This window comes from Mizuhopecten yessoensis, unplaced genomic scaffold (genome assembly GCF_002113885.1).
Source record: "Mizuhopecten yessoensis strain PY_sf001 unplaced genomic scaffold, ASM211388v2 scaffold9685, whole genome shotgun sequence".
Classification (NCBI taxonomy): Eukaryota; Metazoa; Mollusca; class Bivalvia; order Pectinida; family Pectinidae; genus Mizuhopecten; species Mizuhopecten yessoensis.
In genome coordinates this window covers 781611-798677 of record NW_018408171.1, presented here as the reverse complement: position 1 = coordinate 798677, position 17067 = coordinate 781611, and the positions used below count along the sequence as shown (strand labels likewise).

The window sequence follows — 17067 nt, the reverse complement described above, 5'->3', positions numbered from 1 at the left end:
TCCTGATATTAACCAATCATCCCCATATGTTGTTGTATTAGGCCTCCTGATATTAACCAATCATCCTCATATGTTGTTGTATTAGGCCTCCAGCCCACATAGACATGTAAGAGTGGTCACAGGATTTCTTATAAATTAATTTTCCCCTGATAAACTATGTTAATAAATTGTGACCTTAAACTGTTTAGGATAACAATTTATTTACTTTCTATTTTAAGAGGAAATGTCTTGATGTAGGCAGGAGCCCTGATAATAACTCTCACCCGGTAACAAACCTCACAACCTTTACATCATTTTCTGGATTTTTTGTTTTCTCGGAATGATAACGTAACTGTATGTACTTATGTACATATACTCACTGATGTTAATGCTGCTGTGAAATCAACAAAGATTCAAAACCAATACCGTAAATTTGCGTGTTTAGTGCGCAGGTACGTTTTTTTAGGAGTCAGATTTGAAGAATATTTTTTTTTTTTTGGGACAAAAAAAATCATGAAAGTAACCGGTATCAAACTGGAAAAGTAGCATCAAATGTAGCTTGGTGTTCATAACGCCGATTAATTAACGATTGATTTATTGGAGTAAACAGGCCCATGAAGGTCTCCCTCCGTACCGCTTAGAACGAGTGGATGATGGACGAATCCTGCAGAAATCAAACGAAGAAAGTGTAGCTAATTCCTATGCCAGAGAATCGCCGAACAACTTATGTTTCGACATCTCAGCGGTTTTCCCATAATAATAAAAATGTAGTGTAGGCTCCGTTCCATGTAAAATAGAATTGAACTTTGTGTTATGATGGGATATGTTCCTGCTGTGGTTGTTTTATCTAGTTGTGAACCTCTGAACAGGCTGCATGTCCCATACTTAACTTCATGGAATTGTTTCTCAAATGCATAGTACATGTACTACTTGAAATAACATTTTATCAGCAAATAATGTTCCATGGCAATTTTCATTTTGTTCAATACACTCCTGTTTATGAGTGCCTGTTTGGTGGCAAATGTTTTCTAACTATCAAAACCAATGAGATGATTTCCATGAATTGAAAAATCTGGAAAAGAAAAAAATACAAAACAATAACCATTTTTAAAAATTAACATTATATATATGTAAATCCTTTTAGGCACCAGTACGACCTCCAAATGGAAGTGAAAATGTTAAGAATTAATGTATTTAAATGAATATATATCACAGCTGATGATCATCATGAGTTTGATTTTGCGTTTCTCCCATAAACCAACATTGAATAAAAATAGTGGAGCATCATGATTAACATTACATTATCCACAAATGAGTGAGGTAGTCAAACCTTGAACAAATTATGAAGAAATGTGTGTGTATTGGATACAAGATTTTCATCTTTTAATCAGTGTAGTAAGCTTGAGGCTGTTTATGGCATGGAGTCACCATTTGGAGAAACATAACACAGATCATGTTGTACTGACATTGTATAGAATGTATAGTGCTGACATTGTATAGAATACATAGTACTGACATTGTATAGAATGTATAGTGCTGACATTGTATAGAATACATAGTACTGACATTGTATAGAATGTATAGTGCTGACATTGTATAGAATATATAGTGCTGACATTGTATAGAATGTATAGTACTGACATCGTATAGATTGTATAGTGCTAACATCGTATAGAATGTATAGTGCTGACATCGTATAGAATGTATAGTGCTGATATCGTATAGAATGTATAGTGCTGACAACGTATAGAATGTATAGTGCTGACATCGTATAGAATGTATAGTGCTTGTATTTTGCAAAGGTTTTCTTCGTTTTAAATGTTTTACATGAAAATGGAAACCCTGCGAATTCATTGTCATTCCGATAGAAATTAATTTAAGGATAGTAACTGCTATTTACTATTGTTGTGTGAAATTCAAATTGTGCAAGATTGATTTAGGAACAAAACTGTAAAAGCTTGACTAAATTGAGGCACTATATATATATACAGTCTCAGATAATTGACTTATAAGTTGCTACTAACTGTACCCTAAAATCTCTATAGTAAGCAGTGGGTCATGTTCAAGTTTAGGAAGAAATCCTAGATTTGTTATCCCAGCTGGCTTGTTTTCAAGGCTGTCTTAGTTTTGAAGTTTGAAGTCATACTCAAATGATTTTTATATTGCTGTTTGTGTAAAATTAATATATAGTCCACTTTAAAATTCTTGCATTTTTATTTTGAGATTTTTCATTGACAAAAACAGGTCTAGTTTAAAAGTCTATTTTCTGTGAGGAATCTAAGGCTTAACTTTAAGGAAGGCCAATTTTGTTATCAGACTTATTATTGAGAACTTAGGGTATATGCTACCTACAATCACTTGTCATTTTACTCATAGTGAGTATTCTTACTAATTCATTGACAAAATATTGTTATTATATAGAAATATGTGTACTTGTACCAAAATAATAATAATGTGTTACACTTTTAATTGCTTTGTAATGAGTATCTCCTGAAACTAACCTTGTTTTTCAGTTTGTAGATCAGCATCAGTTCTATCTACCCCTAGATACAGAATTTCTTGTCGACATTTTCCAAAATGATGTGGAATTTCTGTCTCGGAACTGGAGTATGCTGGGACGTCCAGTCTTTCTCTTCCCAATTCTGGGGACCATGTTAGGTGGGATTAGCCTCCCTGACCCCTCACCTTGCTTAGTGTAACTGATTTGTTGTAGATTTACCTGTAGTATAAAGAGGCTGCTGTTCTGGCATGTTTTATTTCAGCCTGTAATAACCGTTGCTTTGATACCATACCTGTCCAATGTCCTTATTGTGTGAGTAAATTTATTATATGTACAGGGTTTCGTATTAAGTAGTAAAATCACAAGTATATTTTATTCATTTCAAAAGCCTAATGATTTAATCCCGAATCAAGTAAAGGATGGACAGCTATGGTAAACATAACAAGCTGCTTGAACTTTCACTCGAAGAGAAACTCCTGAATATTTTTCTTTCAATATTTTCATTTAAAAGAATCCTGATCATCTTCTGATTTAAATGACTGGTGGTAGTCATGAAAAAAAATTGGCTAATTTATTTTGCAACAAAATTATCTTTTGTTGGAGCTTCAATCCGTTTTAGAGTGAAATAGATGTATGTATAGTCATCATAAAGCTCAGGAACTTCCCAGGAAAGTGTAGTTTGTACTTGAGGTATCAGTAAATATCGAAAAAATGGAAAGGCCTAGCTGATTTGTTGCTTTAGTTGTAAATAATACAGCTAAATTGTGTAAAATAATTATACTGTAATTACATCTGTGAGTTTTAAGACTATTAATAATGTAATTACACCTGTGAGTTTTAAGACTATTAATAATGTAATTACACCTGTGAGTTTTAAGACTATTAATAATGTAATTACATCTGTGAGTTTTAAGACTATTAATAATGTAATTACACCTGTGAGTTTTAAGACTATTAATAATGTAATTACACCTGTGAGTTTTAAGACTATTAATAATGTAATTACATCTATGAGTTTTAAGACTATTAATAATGTAATTACACATGTGAGTTTTAAGACTATTAATAATGTAATTACACCTGTGAGTTTTAAGACTATTGATAATGTAATTACATCTGTGCGTTTTAAGACTATTAATAATGTAATTACACCTGTGAGTTTTAAGACTATTAATAATGTAATTACACCTATGAGTTTTAAGACTACTAATAATGTAATTACACCTGTGGGTTTTAACCTACACATGTAGTGTTTTGAGAAATTGTAGTTAAGCCTTTGAGCTCACATCATCAGGCCTTTTTGTTTTCAGATTGTTTATCTGGTTCTCTGCAGTTTGTAGTAACATTTTATTTACAGACTGCTCAATATTCTGTCTCACAGAACACTTATATCTGCTCTTGCCCATTTACTTGCATGATTCTATGTGATGCCTGCCACTTGATATGTGTTACACACTCAGCTGTACCCCTGATAGACACACAGTGGAACCTTCTTAGTCTGGCCTCAGATCAGTGGAACCTCCTTAGTCTGGCCTCAGATCAGTTAACAAGCTTGCTGGACTAACAAGGTTCCTTACATATCCAAACCTCTAGTAACCGGAATAGGGACCTCTAAAGCACTTCTTACTGAAGTAAAGGTGGGGAAGGTTTTATTAATATTGATATAGTGAATTGGGATATTTCATTCATGTTTATACACTAAATATATCTTTTTGATAAAAAAGATTAAATTGGGCAGGTTTTCAATCACATAGATCAATGATGGTACCTTCTAGTTCATTCAGTGTTACACTAGAAATCACAAAGTTTAGAGTATATCTAAGATTAGGACGTTGTCTCAATCCCTAGGGACATATTTGAGTGTAGTTTAGTAAAGAATATTTGCTAGATCCCTTGAGGAGAGATATAAGGTTTGGTAAAGGACATCCTGAAGGTCCCTAGGGGACAGGCTTGGGTTTAGTTTTGTAAAGGACATCCTGAAGGTCCCTTGGGGAAGGGTTTGGGTGTAGTTTTGTATAGGACATCCAGAAGGTCCCTAGGGGACGGGTTTGGGTGTAGTTTTGTAAAGGACATCCTGAAGGTCCCTAGGGGACGGGTTTGGGTGTAGTTTTGTATAGGACATCCTGAAGGTCCCTTGGGGACAGGTTTGGGTGTAGTTTTGTGTAGGACATCCTGAAGGTCCCTAGGGGACAGGTTTGGGTGTAGTTTTGTATAGGACATCCTGAAGGTACCTAGGGGACGGGTTTGGGTGTAGTTTTGTATAGGACATCCTGAAGGTCCCTAGGGGACGGGTTTGGGTGTAGTTTTGTAAAGGACATCCTAAAGGTCCCTAGGGGACGGGTTTGGGTGTAGTTTTGTAAAGGACATCCTGAAGGTCCCTAGGGGACTGGTTTGGGTGTATTTTTGTATAGGACATCCTGAAGGTCCCTTGGGGACAGGTTTGGGGGTAGTTTTGTATAGGACATCCTTAAGGTACCTAGGGGACGGGTTTGGGTGTAGTTTTGTAAAGGACATCCTGAAGGTCCCTAGGGGACAGGTTTGGGTGTAGTTTTGTATAGGATATCCTGAAGGTCCCTTGGGGACGGGTTAGGGTGTAGTTTTGTATAGGACATCCTGAAGGTCCCTAGGGGACGGGTTTGGGTGTAGTTTTGTATAGGATATCCTGAAGGTCCCTTGGGGACGGGTTAGGGTGTAGTTTTGTATAGGACATCCTGAAGGTCCCTAGGGGACAGGCTTGGGTGTAGTTTTGTATAAGACATCCTGAAGGTCCCTAGGGGACGGGTTTGGGTGTGGTTTGCGATCAGTGTGGTGCAGTTTCTCCCCTTACACTTTACAGCCTTTTAAATATGCTTTGAAATGTATGGAATGCTGACTGACTTTAATCACCTAATGTATGCTTGTATGGTATATGGATGACATGCTGCTATTTATTTACTTTATAGTTCTATAAAAGGACTAGTTAAGTACTTGTGTATTTTTCTGACCATTTTCTTATAGTTTATGGATCAGCAACAGTTTTACCTAACCCTTGACACCACTTTTACGGTCGATCATTTCCGAAATGAGATCACATACCTGAAAAATTCCTGGAAAGGACTTGGTCGTCCGACGGTAACCCTCCTTATCAGTAATAGCTTCCTAGGTAGGTGGTGTTTATAATTTGGCTGTAATGTTCATGGTTCTCTGCAAATCAGATTAATTTACAAATAACTGTTATGGCGTTGTGTTCTTCAGTTTGCCTGGCAACAGCACTGTGCTTATAGTCTGCCTAAGTACAAGTTTCTTACGTTTTGAGCTCCTGTGGCTTGAGTTTGGGATGTGCATATACACAGTGTTAGAAATAAGTATAAAATGCGATATTGTATTACATATTTGATGTTATCTAAATTTTGTCTAATTTTTGTTTCCAGTATTTGTTAAGCCACTCCACAATGTGGCTGAGTGCACTTTTATGTAACTGAACCCGGTCTGTTATATGTCAGTATAGTTAAAGGCTTTTGTTTAAACTTCAGTACATATGTCGAAGTTTAGAATGGACAGTAACTATGTAACTGCAGCTGTTCACCATGAGAAGGAAGTAGTTATGTAGGCTGCTGAGACAGAAGATAAAAATCATGGACACAAGATTATTGGTTAAAATCAGTGACAGTTCCTCGCGACGTGATGAATGTTACCTCAACTTGTTACACTCAGAAAAATAGGGAGAATTGGGCTAAATGTACATAGGGCTCAAAGTCAACCTCACAATGAAGTTAGGTTGGTTTACATAGAACCAGGAGTTTTATCTTACTACGTATAGTGATAAATGAAATGTAACCAATATGACTGTACAGTTATATACAAAGACATATGAGTTAGAAAATGTATGTAAATACTTGATGCTAATGTCAGAAGTCAAAACACAATGACATAAGGTCACAACATTTGAAAGTTTTCTTCCCCTTGATACGTTTGTACCAAGTTTGTTGGAGGGGGCATAGTGTGTTGTTTTTCAAACTGACTTTGTTAATCTCATTGAAAAAAATCCTGCTTCAACCACACCACGTAAATTTGTAACTTTAAATGTAACAAGGTAACAACTCTTTCTCTTAACTGAATGTAGTGATTGTGTATATGTACATACAGTACCATGTGCATGGCTGTCATGATGTGGATTGGAATTGAAATCTGTCTAAAAAATATTGTACATGTTTATTTGAGGATAAGGTAAGGGAATTAGCTCTACATATTTATTTGAGGATAAGGTAAGGGCATTAGCTCTACATGTTTATTTGAGGACAATGTAAGGGCATTAGCTCTACATATTTATTTGAGGATAATGTAAGGGAATTAGCTCTACATATTTATTTGAGGATAAGGTAAGGGCATTAGCTGATATATTGGTGGTATTCAATTTGAGGATAAGTTTTGGCTATATTAAAATATACATCCCATAATGTACCAATAACATTGATGATAATTACAGATTATCCAATCAATAGTTGAACTATATAGAAATCCTTACCCTTAAATTATGAACCGATAATAATAATAAAAAGTAGCATGTATGTCTTGTTATGAAACAGTCATTGAATTAAAATAACAGACAGATAGATTTGTAAGATTTTATGCTAATTACGTTCCTATAGCAGTACGCATGTTGCTTGGTTACAGATATGGGTCAGCACCTTCCAGCAGCTCTCGTGGCCACCATCAAAAAACTACAGAGTGGTTACATAGCCGGGACACGGTCAGTATATATCAGATGTATAGCCAGGACACGGTCAGTATATATCAGATGTATAGCCGGGACACCGTCAGTATATATCAGATGTATAGCTGGTACACGGTCAGTATATATCAGATGTATAGCCGGGACACGGTCAATATATATCAGATGTATAGCCAGGACACGGTCAGTATATATCAGATGTATAGCCGGGACACAGTCAGTATATATCAGATGTATAGCTGGTACACGGTCAGTATATATCAGATGTATAGCCGGGACACGGTCAATATATATCAGATATATAGCCGGGACACGGTCAGTATATATCAGATGTATAGCCGGGACGCGGTCAGTATATATCAGATGTATAGCCGGGACATGGTCAGTATATATCAGATGTATAGCTGGTACACGGCCAGTATATATCAGATGTATAGCTGGTACACGGTCAGTATATATCAGATGTATAACTCGTACACGGTCAGTATATATCAGATGTATAGCCGGGACACAGTCAGTATATATCAGATGTATAGCTGATACACGGTCAGTATATATCAGATGTATAACTCGTACACGGTCAGTATATATCAGATGTATAGCTGGTACACGGTCAGTATATATCAAATGTATAGCTGGTACACGGTCAGTATATATCAGATGTATAGCTGATACACGGTCAGTATATATCAGATGTATAGCTAGTACACGGTCAGTATATATCAGATGTATAGCTGGTACACGGTCAGTATATATCAGATGTATAGCTGGTACACGGTCAGTATATATCAGATGTATAGCTGGTACACGGTCAGTATATATCAGATGTATAGCTGGTACACGGTCAGTATATATCAGATGTATAGCTGGTACACGGTCAGTATATATCAGATGTATAGCTGGTACACGGTCAGTATATATCAGATGTATAGCTGGTACACGGTCAGTATATATCAGATGTATAGCTGGTACACGGTCAGTATATATCAGATGTATAGCTGGTACACGGTCAGTATATATCAGATGTATAGCTGGTACACGGTCAGTATATATCAGATGTATAGCTGGTACACGGTCAGTATATATCAGATGTATAGCTGGTACACGGTCAGTATATATCAGATGTATAGCTGGGACACGGTCAGTATATATCAGATGTATAGCTGGTACACGGTCAGTATATATCAGATGTATAGCTGGTACACGGTCAGTATATATCAGATGTATAGCTGGTACACGGTCAGTATATATCAGATGTATAGCTGGTACACGGTCAGTATATATCAGATGTATAGCTGGTACACGGTCAGTATATATCAGATGTATAGCTGGGACAGGTCAGTATATATCAGATGTATAGCTGGTACACGGTCAGTATATATCAGATGCTTTAATACACCTTCCATCTGAATGTTCTATCATCAGATGACACTCGGTCATTTCTTATCTTCATCTTATACATGTATATTTACAGCAAACTTAAAAGATCCTACGCTGCTCCTATACCATGTGAATTGTGTATTTTCCAGTGACAGGGTTTATTATTTTTGTAAAAGAAGTAATAAATTACTGGAATAATGATTCATTTTTGGTAACAAAAAAAGAAAATTCCAAGCATCCCTGAATACTAATTAAGGTTCTTATATTTACATGTACTAATCTATTCTAGTGTCCATATGGGGAAGCTCAGCGATTTCCTATCCACATCCTGTGTGACGAAGCTCAGCTTTGTGTCCGACGATCCACTTCAAGGTAACAAACACATTTTAGGTTTTCCACACATAGCTGATTTTTCTTGTGAGGTGATTTTCACAATTTTCAAGAGATTGATGATATAAACTGAATGACAACTACAGTGAAACGTGTTCTTGCTCTCTTACCATAAGAGACTAAAATCATTACCATGGAAACAAAGAAATATATCACCACTTATCACTACTTTTCGAAAGCATTTCACAATGGAGACAAAAATATATAATTGCTGTGAGATGGAGACACCAGTATTAATCCTGATTTTACGGTTTCTTATCCTCATAAAAATCATAATTGTTACTTTTGCAGTAAAATTGACATAAACAGATTTTAAGTTGAAGATGGAAACTAGTGTTAGAGGCAGACTCAAAACAATGAACTTACTGTAACAAGGATAGGCAGGAGATGGTAGCTAGTGTTAGAGGCAGACTCAAAACAATGAACTTATTGTAACAAGGATAGGCAGGAGATGGTAGCTAGTGTTAGAGGCAGACTCAAAACAATGAACTTACTGTAACAAGGATAGGCAGGAGATGGTAGCTAGTGTTAGAGGCAGACTCAAAACAATGAACTTACTGTAACAAGGATAGGCAGGAGATGGTAGCTAGTGTTAGAGGCAGACTCAAAACAATGAACTTACTGTAACAAGGATAGGCAGGAGATGGTAGCTAGTGTTAGAGGCAGACTCAAAACAATGAACTTACTGTAACAAGGATAGGCAGGAGATGGTAGCTAGTGTTAGAGGCAGACTCAAAACAATGAACTTACTGTAACAAGGATAGGCAGGAGATGGTAGCTAGTGTTAGAGGCAGACTCAAAACAATGAACTTACTGTAACAAGGATAGGCAGGAGATGGTAGCTAGTGTTAGAGGCAGACTCAAAACAATGAACTTACTGTAACAAGGATAGGCAGGAGATGGTAGCTAGTGTTAGAGGCAGACTCAAAACAATGAACTTACTGTAACAAGGATAGGCAGGAGATGGTAGCTAGTGTTAGAGGCAGACTCAAAACAATGAACTTACTGTAACAAGGATAGGCAGGAGATGGTAGCTAGTGTTAGAGGCAGACTCAAAACAATGAACTTACTGTAACAAGGATAGGCAGGAGATGGTAGCTAGTGTTAGAGGCAGACTCAAAACAATGAACTTACTGTAACAAGGATAGGCAGGAGATGGTAGCTAGTGTTAGAGGCAGACTCAAAACAATGAACTTACTGTAACAAGGATAGGCAGGAGATGGTAGCTAGTGTTAGAGGCAGACTCAAAACAATGAACTTACTGTAACAAGGATAGGCAGGAGATGGTAGCTAGTGTTAGAGGCAGACTCAAAACAATGAACTTACTGTAACAAGGATAGGCAGGAGATGGTAGCTAGTGTTAGAGGCAGACTCAAAACAATGAACTTACTGTAACAAGGATAGGCAGGAGATGGTAGCTAGTGTTAGAGGCAGACTCAAAACAATGAACATACTGTAACAAGGATAGGCAGGAGATGGTAGCTAGTGTTAGAGGCAGACTCAAAACAATGAACATACTGTAACAAGGATAGGCAGGAGATGGTAGTCTGGGCAGAGAACACTGGTCTGGGTTAAAATGCATGTAGGCAGGCTAGTTCCCAGGTAGTTGGTATTGGAGAGAGTTTCCTGTCAATGTTGTAGCAAACTTATGTTGAGGTCTCATTTTCAGATCAGCAGGTGACGAGTAAGTAGAAAACAGAAATCATTTTGATAAATTTTTATGGTCTTACTTTAGACTTAGTATAAAAATAATGTTTTCCATTGCTGCTTGCAATTGCAATAATCTGTCATTGTAAAACAGATATAAATGAGTTTGCGAAAGCACATCAGAGTCAGCAGTATTTCGATATTTTATATACTGTTTAAACTATGCATTTGTATCTACATTAGTCTCCTGACAACAGTAAAGATAGAATTTGAATTTGAACTAAAAACAAAAATTCATTTGCTTGTATTTTAAGTGGTTGTCATCAGACAAAACCATGAATGAAACTCATTTTTTGCAAAACCTTTTAAAATTTGTCAAAGGCTATAAATACCTTAAGTTTGTTCCGGCTATTAAATCATTCCTAATAAAAAATTAGATGCTTTATCAATAACTTGTGTTTTGAAGCACAGATTATTTGGTCTTACGAAACTTGCTAAAACTTGAGGCAGATCTTGTCTCTTTTGCAATGACAGTTGGCATGGGCTAAGAGGCTATGCAGTCAAGCAGTCCTTATACATTTTATGTGAATACTTTGTATATATTTATGTAACACAAACTAATTCTTATTGACAGACTAAAAACAAAATATAACATGTATTTGTAAAATATTTTGAAATTTTACTTTTGAAAAAGATTAAATATTTACAAAAGGTTTCGTTTGTCTAATTTTGTCCAAAGACCGAATCAGGACAGAATGTTGTCTAAGCTCTCTCAGTTAAACAAGACTACAAAGATCCATCTTTGATTTAAAATGCTGATTTGAAAAGTTTTCTTACTGTAGTTGGAACGTTTCCAACAGAATTTATGACGTTTTCTGACTGAAATTTGAATTTTCAAAACAAAAGCTGGAATGTTTCCTAATGTAAATGAAATGTTTCTCACAAAGGTTTAATGTTTTTTAACTGAAGTTGAAATTTGTTCTAGTAAAGAGTTGAATTTTTTTTTGACAGCAATTGGGTATATATCATTTGATTTATCCATAATTTCATTGAATCATAAATGTAAGAATTCAAAACTCTGAGCTTCAGAGTAATATCTTCCTTAATTTCCTACAAATCTGTCCTCCATTTTGAAGCATTTTTCTCTTGATACATATTTTTTTATGAATTTTTGCACTTCAGTCTTGAAAAATAGTATTTTTGTTTTACCTAATACAAACCTAAACCAACTCATACTCCTACTGTGTGTGGTGTGTTACACCTATAGGCAGACTTACAATGATTTGGACTATACATCATACTCAGTCATTCTAATAAGTTAATTTCTACAAGCACATATTTTCACTTTAACCAGCGCCCATTTGTGCCCCACCTGTACTGTTACTGTATTAACAATATGGTGTATACAATCCTAGTTTTACAGCACAATACAGGCTGCTTCCCATAGGAAAAAAACTCTTATTGTTTGATGTACATATAAAATGTAAACTTTGGCGATTCCAAGTGAAAATTAATTGATTGATCTTGATAAATGTATAATACCTGTTAAGGTATTTCTAAACATTTTCTTCAGGTTGGTAAGTATGGATTATGAAAAGTTCTTTTTACACAACCAATAAGTGTTTCTATGTGATGTTTCTATGACTAGTACAGTATGTACTCTGTCACCTTCATCAGACAAATGACCAGTGAAGCGTATGGACACAGAGGTGTACAATGTGTACGAGTTGTCCACAAAATTGATGTCGATTCGGCTACGCTGTAAGCGTATGTACAATAGTTGTTATATACGTACCGAAATGACTCGATTCAGCTACACTTTGTTTAATACTGGGTCATAGATGTGCGAGAGTAAACAAAATGGTCGATAGACGGCCATCTTGGATTTTGACAGCGGATGTTTGCTATCGCTATTTCTCAGGAAGTTTTGGCGGGATCTTTCTCAATTTTAGTTGTGCATGTTTACTTTTGAGACTGATCAGATAAACAAAATGGCCATCTTGGTTTTTGACAGTGAATGTTTGTTATCGCTATTTCCAAGGAAGTTCTTGAGGGGTCTTTCTCAAATTAAATATATAGGTTGTAGGTTTACTTTGGAGAGTGATCATAAATACAAGATGGCCACAGGAACAACTTAATGAGATCTTTCTGATATTGTAATGATTGGATATATTTCTCTAACATTAAAAGAACTGTACTAGTAAATACATGAAACAATGCATTTACTGTTTGAATGACTTGATTAAACAGATTAGAGAAAAGAAGAGAAAAGATCAAACTGACATAAACCAATGAAGATGGTACTATGATGGGTGCCAAGATCACTCTGGGATCTCTTGTTCTTTTACTCTTATTACTTACAAAACTTTAAAAATAAGCGTTTGCCAGTGGAGATTTTTGATGAAGCTTTATTAGGCAAATGTATAACAGCACCACAAGATCTTATCACATTGCACTCCCAGTATTGTCATTTCATGGTGAAGGTCATAATGAATGGTCCCAAAGGGCAGACATAATGAATGGTCCCGAAGGGCAGACATAATGAATGGTCCCGAAGGGCAGACATAATGAATGGTCCCAAAGGTCAGAGAAAATTTATGTCAGCATGATGTTCATCATTTATCGTCTATTACAGAATGGCTGAAGGAATTAATTTTACTTCATTTAGTAAGGAACATTCTGGACTACAAATACTGTATAAATGGAGGTTGTTGCCTTGTGGGGCTAAGGGATGGGCCCAATAAGGAAAATATATGTAAACCTTTAAAGTCTTTTTCACCCCAAAGTACTTAATTTTTGCCTGGGATAGGACCCAACTTTGTAACGTTGGAAAGTGTGGACCCTCTGAGGACAGAAAGGTTGGAAATATGACCAAACAGAAAAAAAGAATTAAATATTTAAAATCATGCTCCTGTAGTACTTGCAGTACAAGCTTAAGTACACAAATGTTTAACTTGAACTAGTTTTGTACCCCTTTGAGGCAGAATCATAGGGCCAATTGGGGATATAGAGATCAATTTTCAAATGAATACTCCCATGGTACCTATAATTTGGTTGAATTGGTCCCTGGAAAAAAACAACAGTATAATTGGAGGGGCTTGATTTAGTACGTTTGTACATTGTATATATAAAAACTCTCATTACAGAGTATTTGTCTGTTCTCAGCAATATTTATTGTTCCCTTTGGATGTACATGTAGCATAAATTGGTGTATTCCAGATGAATATGTGGCCAGTATCACTGAGGGTCTGTATTATATTGTTGTATTCCAGATGAATATGTAGCCAGTATCACTGAGGGTCTGTACTATATTGTTGTATTCCAGATGAATATGTAGCCAGTATCACTGAGGGTCTGTACTATATTGTTGTATTCCAGATGAATATGTGGCCAGTATCACTGAGGGTCTGTACCATGGTAGTTGTGCCAGACCAAAACTACTGTCATACAAGAAGGGGAAGAAAGGGAGACGATTCCCCGCGAAGTCGTCAGTGGCTGGTATTGTGAGGCGCACCAGATCGATACAGATAGACCCTGAACATATACCAGGTGAGTTAGACACGAGGTTAAGTTCTGGTTTATTATCGTTGTTCTCTTATATATTTACTTTATACTCTTTTAGAGTCTAATAGCATGATTTGTGTAAACAAGTACAGATTTAAAAAGATAAGGGATTGTGTGAGTTGTTAGTGGTTTAAAACATACAGATATTAAATAGTCACTTTAGGGAGATCATTAAGTAGGTATACATGCCACTAAGGGTTTGATGATAAATCAGCCAGTCATGTTGTGTTTGCTGTCAGGATATAGGTAAGCATTAATGAAGTAGTGATCATTTGTATTTTTTAAATGCATTTTCTTAACATTTCTGAGAGAATACAACATGATTGCTTTCAGTGGAAAATTGTATCCCATATTATGTGGTACACATCCTAAAAAATATCTTTTTAAGCAACTGAATTGCAAACTATTGGAAATATGTTCAGAATATGTGTTTTGGTACTTTACTCCTCTAGACAGAAATGTATAATTCTAAGAGGACCCACTTTATGTTCCTTAGTTATTTACATGCTGTATGCTTATACAGTATCAGCCAAATGAAGGAATTACTTTTTGATTTGAATCAAGGCACATGTTTTCTTTGGTTACAATTTAAAGCTGTCATGAAGTGTAAATTTCAATTTCTATCAAACTGAACGGGCAGGCATGATTGACTCCTAATAAACATGAATGACAACATAGACTCTAAACATCTTTATTGAAAAAACCCATTGTGCATTAAGACTTGCTTACATGCAATATATAACAATAGATTGAAAAAAGGGCAATAGGTTCCTCTCTTGCAAAGTGCAGTAGGCAATGATTACTCCCTTACAAAGTACAGTAGGCAATGATTACTCCCTTACAAAGTGCAGTAGACAATGATTATTCCATTTCAAAGTGCAGTAGACAACGATCACTCCCTTACAAAGTGCAGTAGGCAATGATTACTCCCTTACAAAGTACAGTAGACAACGATTACTCCCTTACAAAGTGCAGTAGGCAACGATTACTCCCTTACAAAGTGCAGTAGGCAATGAATACTCTCTTACAAAGTGCAGTAGGCAATGATTACTCCCTTACAAAGTGCAGTAGGCAATGGTTATTCCCTTACAAAGTGCAGTAGACAATGATTACTCCCTTACAAAGTGCAGTAGGCAATGATCAGTCCCTTACAAAGTGCAGTAGGCAACGATTACTCCCTTACAAAGCGCAGTAGGCAATGATCACTCTCTTACAAAGTGCAGTAGACAACGATTACTCCCTTACAAAGTGCAGTAGACAATGATTACTCCCTTACAAAGTGCAGTAGGCAATGATCACTCCCTTACAAAGTGCAGTAGACAACGATTACTCCCTTACAGAGTGCAGTAGACAATGATTACTCCATAACAAAGTGCAGTAGGCAATGATCACTCTCTTACAAAGTGTTGTAGGCAATGATCAGTCCCTTACAAAGTGCCGTAGGCAACGATTACTCCCTTAAAAAGTGCAGTAGGCAACGATTACGTGCAGTAGGCAATGATCAGTCTCTTACAAAGCGCAGTAGGCAATGACCACTCTCTTACAAAGTGCAGTAAACAATGATTACTCCATAACAAAGTGCAGTAGGCCATGCTTACTCCCTTACAAAGTGCAGTACCCAATGATCACTCTCTTACAAAGTGTTGTAGGCAATGATCAGTCCCTTACAAAGTGCCGTAGGCAACGATTACTCCCTTAAAAAGTGCAGTAGGCAACGATTTCCCCCTTACAAAGCGCAGTAGGCAACGATCACTCTCTTACAAAGTGCAGTAGACAATGATTAGTCCCTTACAAAGTGTAGTAGGCAATGATTACTCACTTACAAAGTGCAGTAGGCAAAGTTTACTCCCTTACAAAGTGCAGTAGGCAATGATTACGACCTAATGAAGTGCAGTAGGCAACGATTACTCCCTTACAAAGTGCAGTAGGCAACGATTACTCCCTTCCAAAGTGCAGTAGGCAATGATCAGTCTCTTACAAAGCGCAGTAGGCAATCATGATCTCTCCCTTACAAAGTGCAGTAGACAATGATCACTCCCTTACAAAGTGCAGTAGACAATGATCACTCCCTTGCAAAGTATAGTAGCCAATGGTTACTCCCTTAAAAAGTGTGGTAGGCAATAATTACTTCTTTACAAAGTACAAGGTTTGCACCTGTATTTAATACTCAATAGAAAGTAGATTGTAGCGGTCATATTAAATGTTAAAGCCATCGCATTGGAAACATTTGACATCATAACTAACCCTTCTTACAACCAAACCCATGCAGTGTCGTTGACCTGTAGGATAGTTTCTATGTTAGACTGTTCTGTGTCTGTAGACCGAGGTCAATCATTGTATGGTAAGTTCTATATGTATGTTCTATTTCTGCTTTATTGCTTCATTCTGTTTCAATGCGATTTAGCGTATTAATTATTTACGCAGTAGCAGATCTAGAACACGTATGCTCCTGCCGCTGATATAGTGTCACTTAGGCTGCTTGTTTATGACTGCAGTAATAAGAAATAGGAATCATTGAGTTGTGCTGTAAAACATTGCTGTTTGCATCATTTTCTTTCTTCTCTTTCACATAATTATAAACTGCTAAAGGGTCTACGTAGGCAAGTCAGCTTAGGGTGTCAAAGTATGCAATTGATTTGATTTCTTTAATGTATATTGGATACCACTTAAAGCTTTAATCATTTTTGGATTAAAACCTTTTCTTTCAAAATAGATGTTAACTAAACATTTTGATGTGACTTGTTTGTTTACATAAAAATGACGTGATAATGTTTTAAAAATGTTTTACAGAATTACATAAAACTTATTCATAAAAGTACTGTAGTAATATAAAAGTTTCAAAACATTATCAGTCCCCCATCGGTTCCGGTGGGTTGGTGTTGGTGGGGGGGGGGGG

The 17067-nt window shown here is 36.3% G+C and overlaps 1 protein-coding gene across 3 annotated transcripts in view; it reads left to right on the top strand.

Annotated features, from left to right (window-relative positions):
• The window catches only part of LOC110458667 (probable phosphorylase b kinase regulatory subunit alpha), a 70551-nt gene that overhangs the window by 19002 nt on the left and 34482 nt on the right, over nucleotides 1-17067 (top strand). For 2 of the 3 annotated variants that reach the window (XM_021510495.1, XM_021510494.1), the window contains exons 16-21: nucleotides 2493-2637; nucleotides 7133-7208; nucleotides 8860-8942; nucleotides 10630-10644; nucleotides 13986-14156; nucleotides 16492-16512. In XM_021510495.1, the coding sequence (XP_021366170.1) occupies nucleotides 2493-2637; nucleotides 7133-7208; nucleotides 8860-8942; nucleotides 10630-10644; nucleotides 13986-14156; nucleotides 16492-16512 (511 nt within the window). Of the gene's footprint in view, nucleotides 1-2492; nucleotides 2638-5476; nucleotides 5622-7132; nucleotides 7209-8859; nucleotides 8943-10629; nucleotides 10645-13985; nucleotides 14157-16491; nucleotides 16513-17067 lie in introns of all 3 variants that reach the window. The other variant, XM_021510493.1, reaches the window with a different exon arrangement.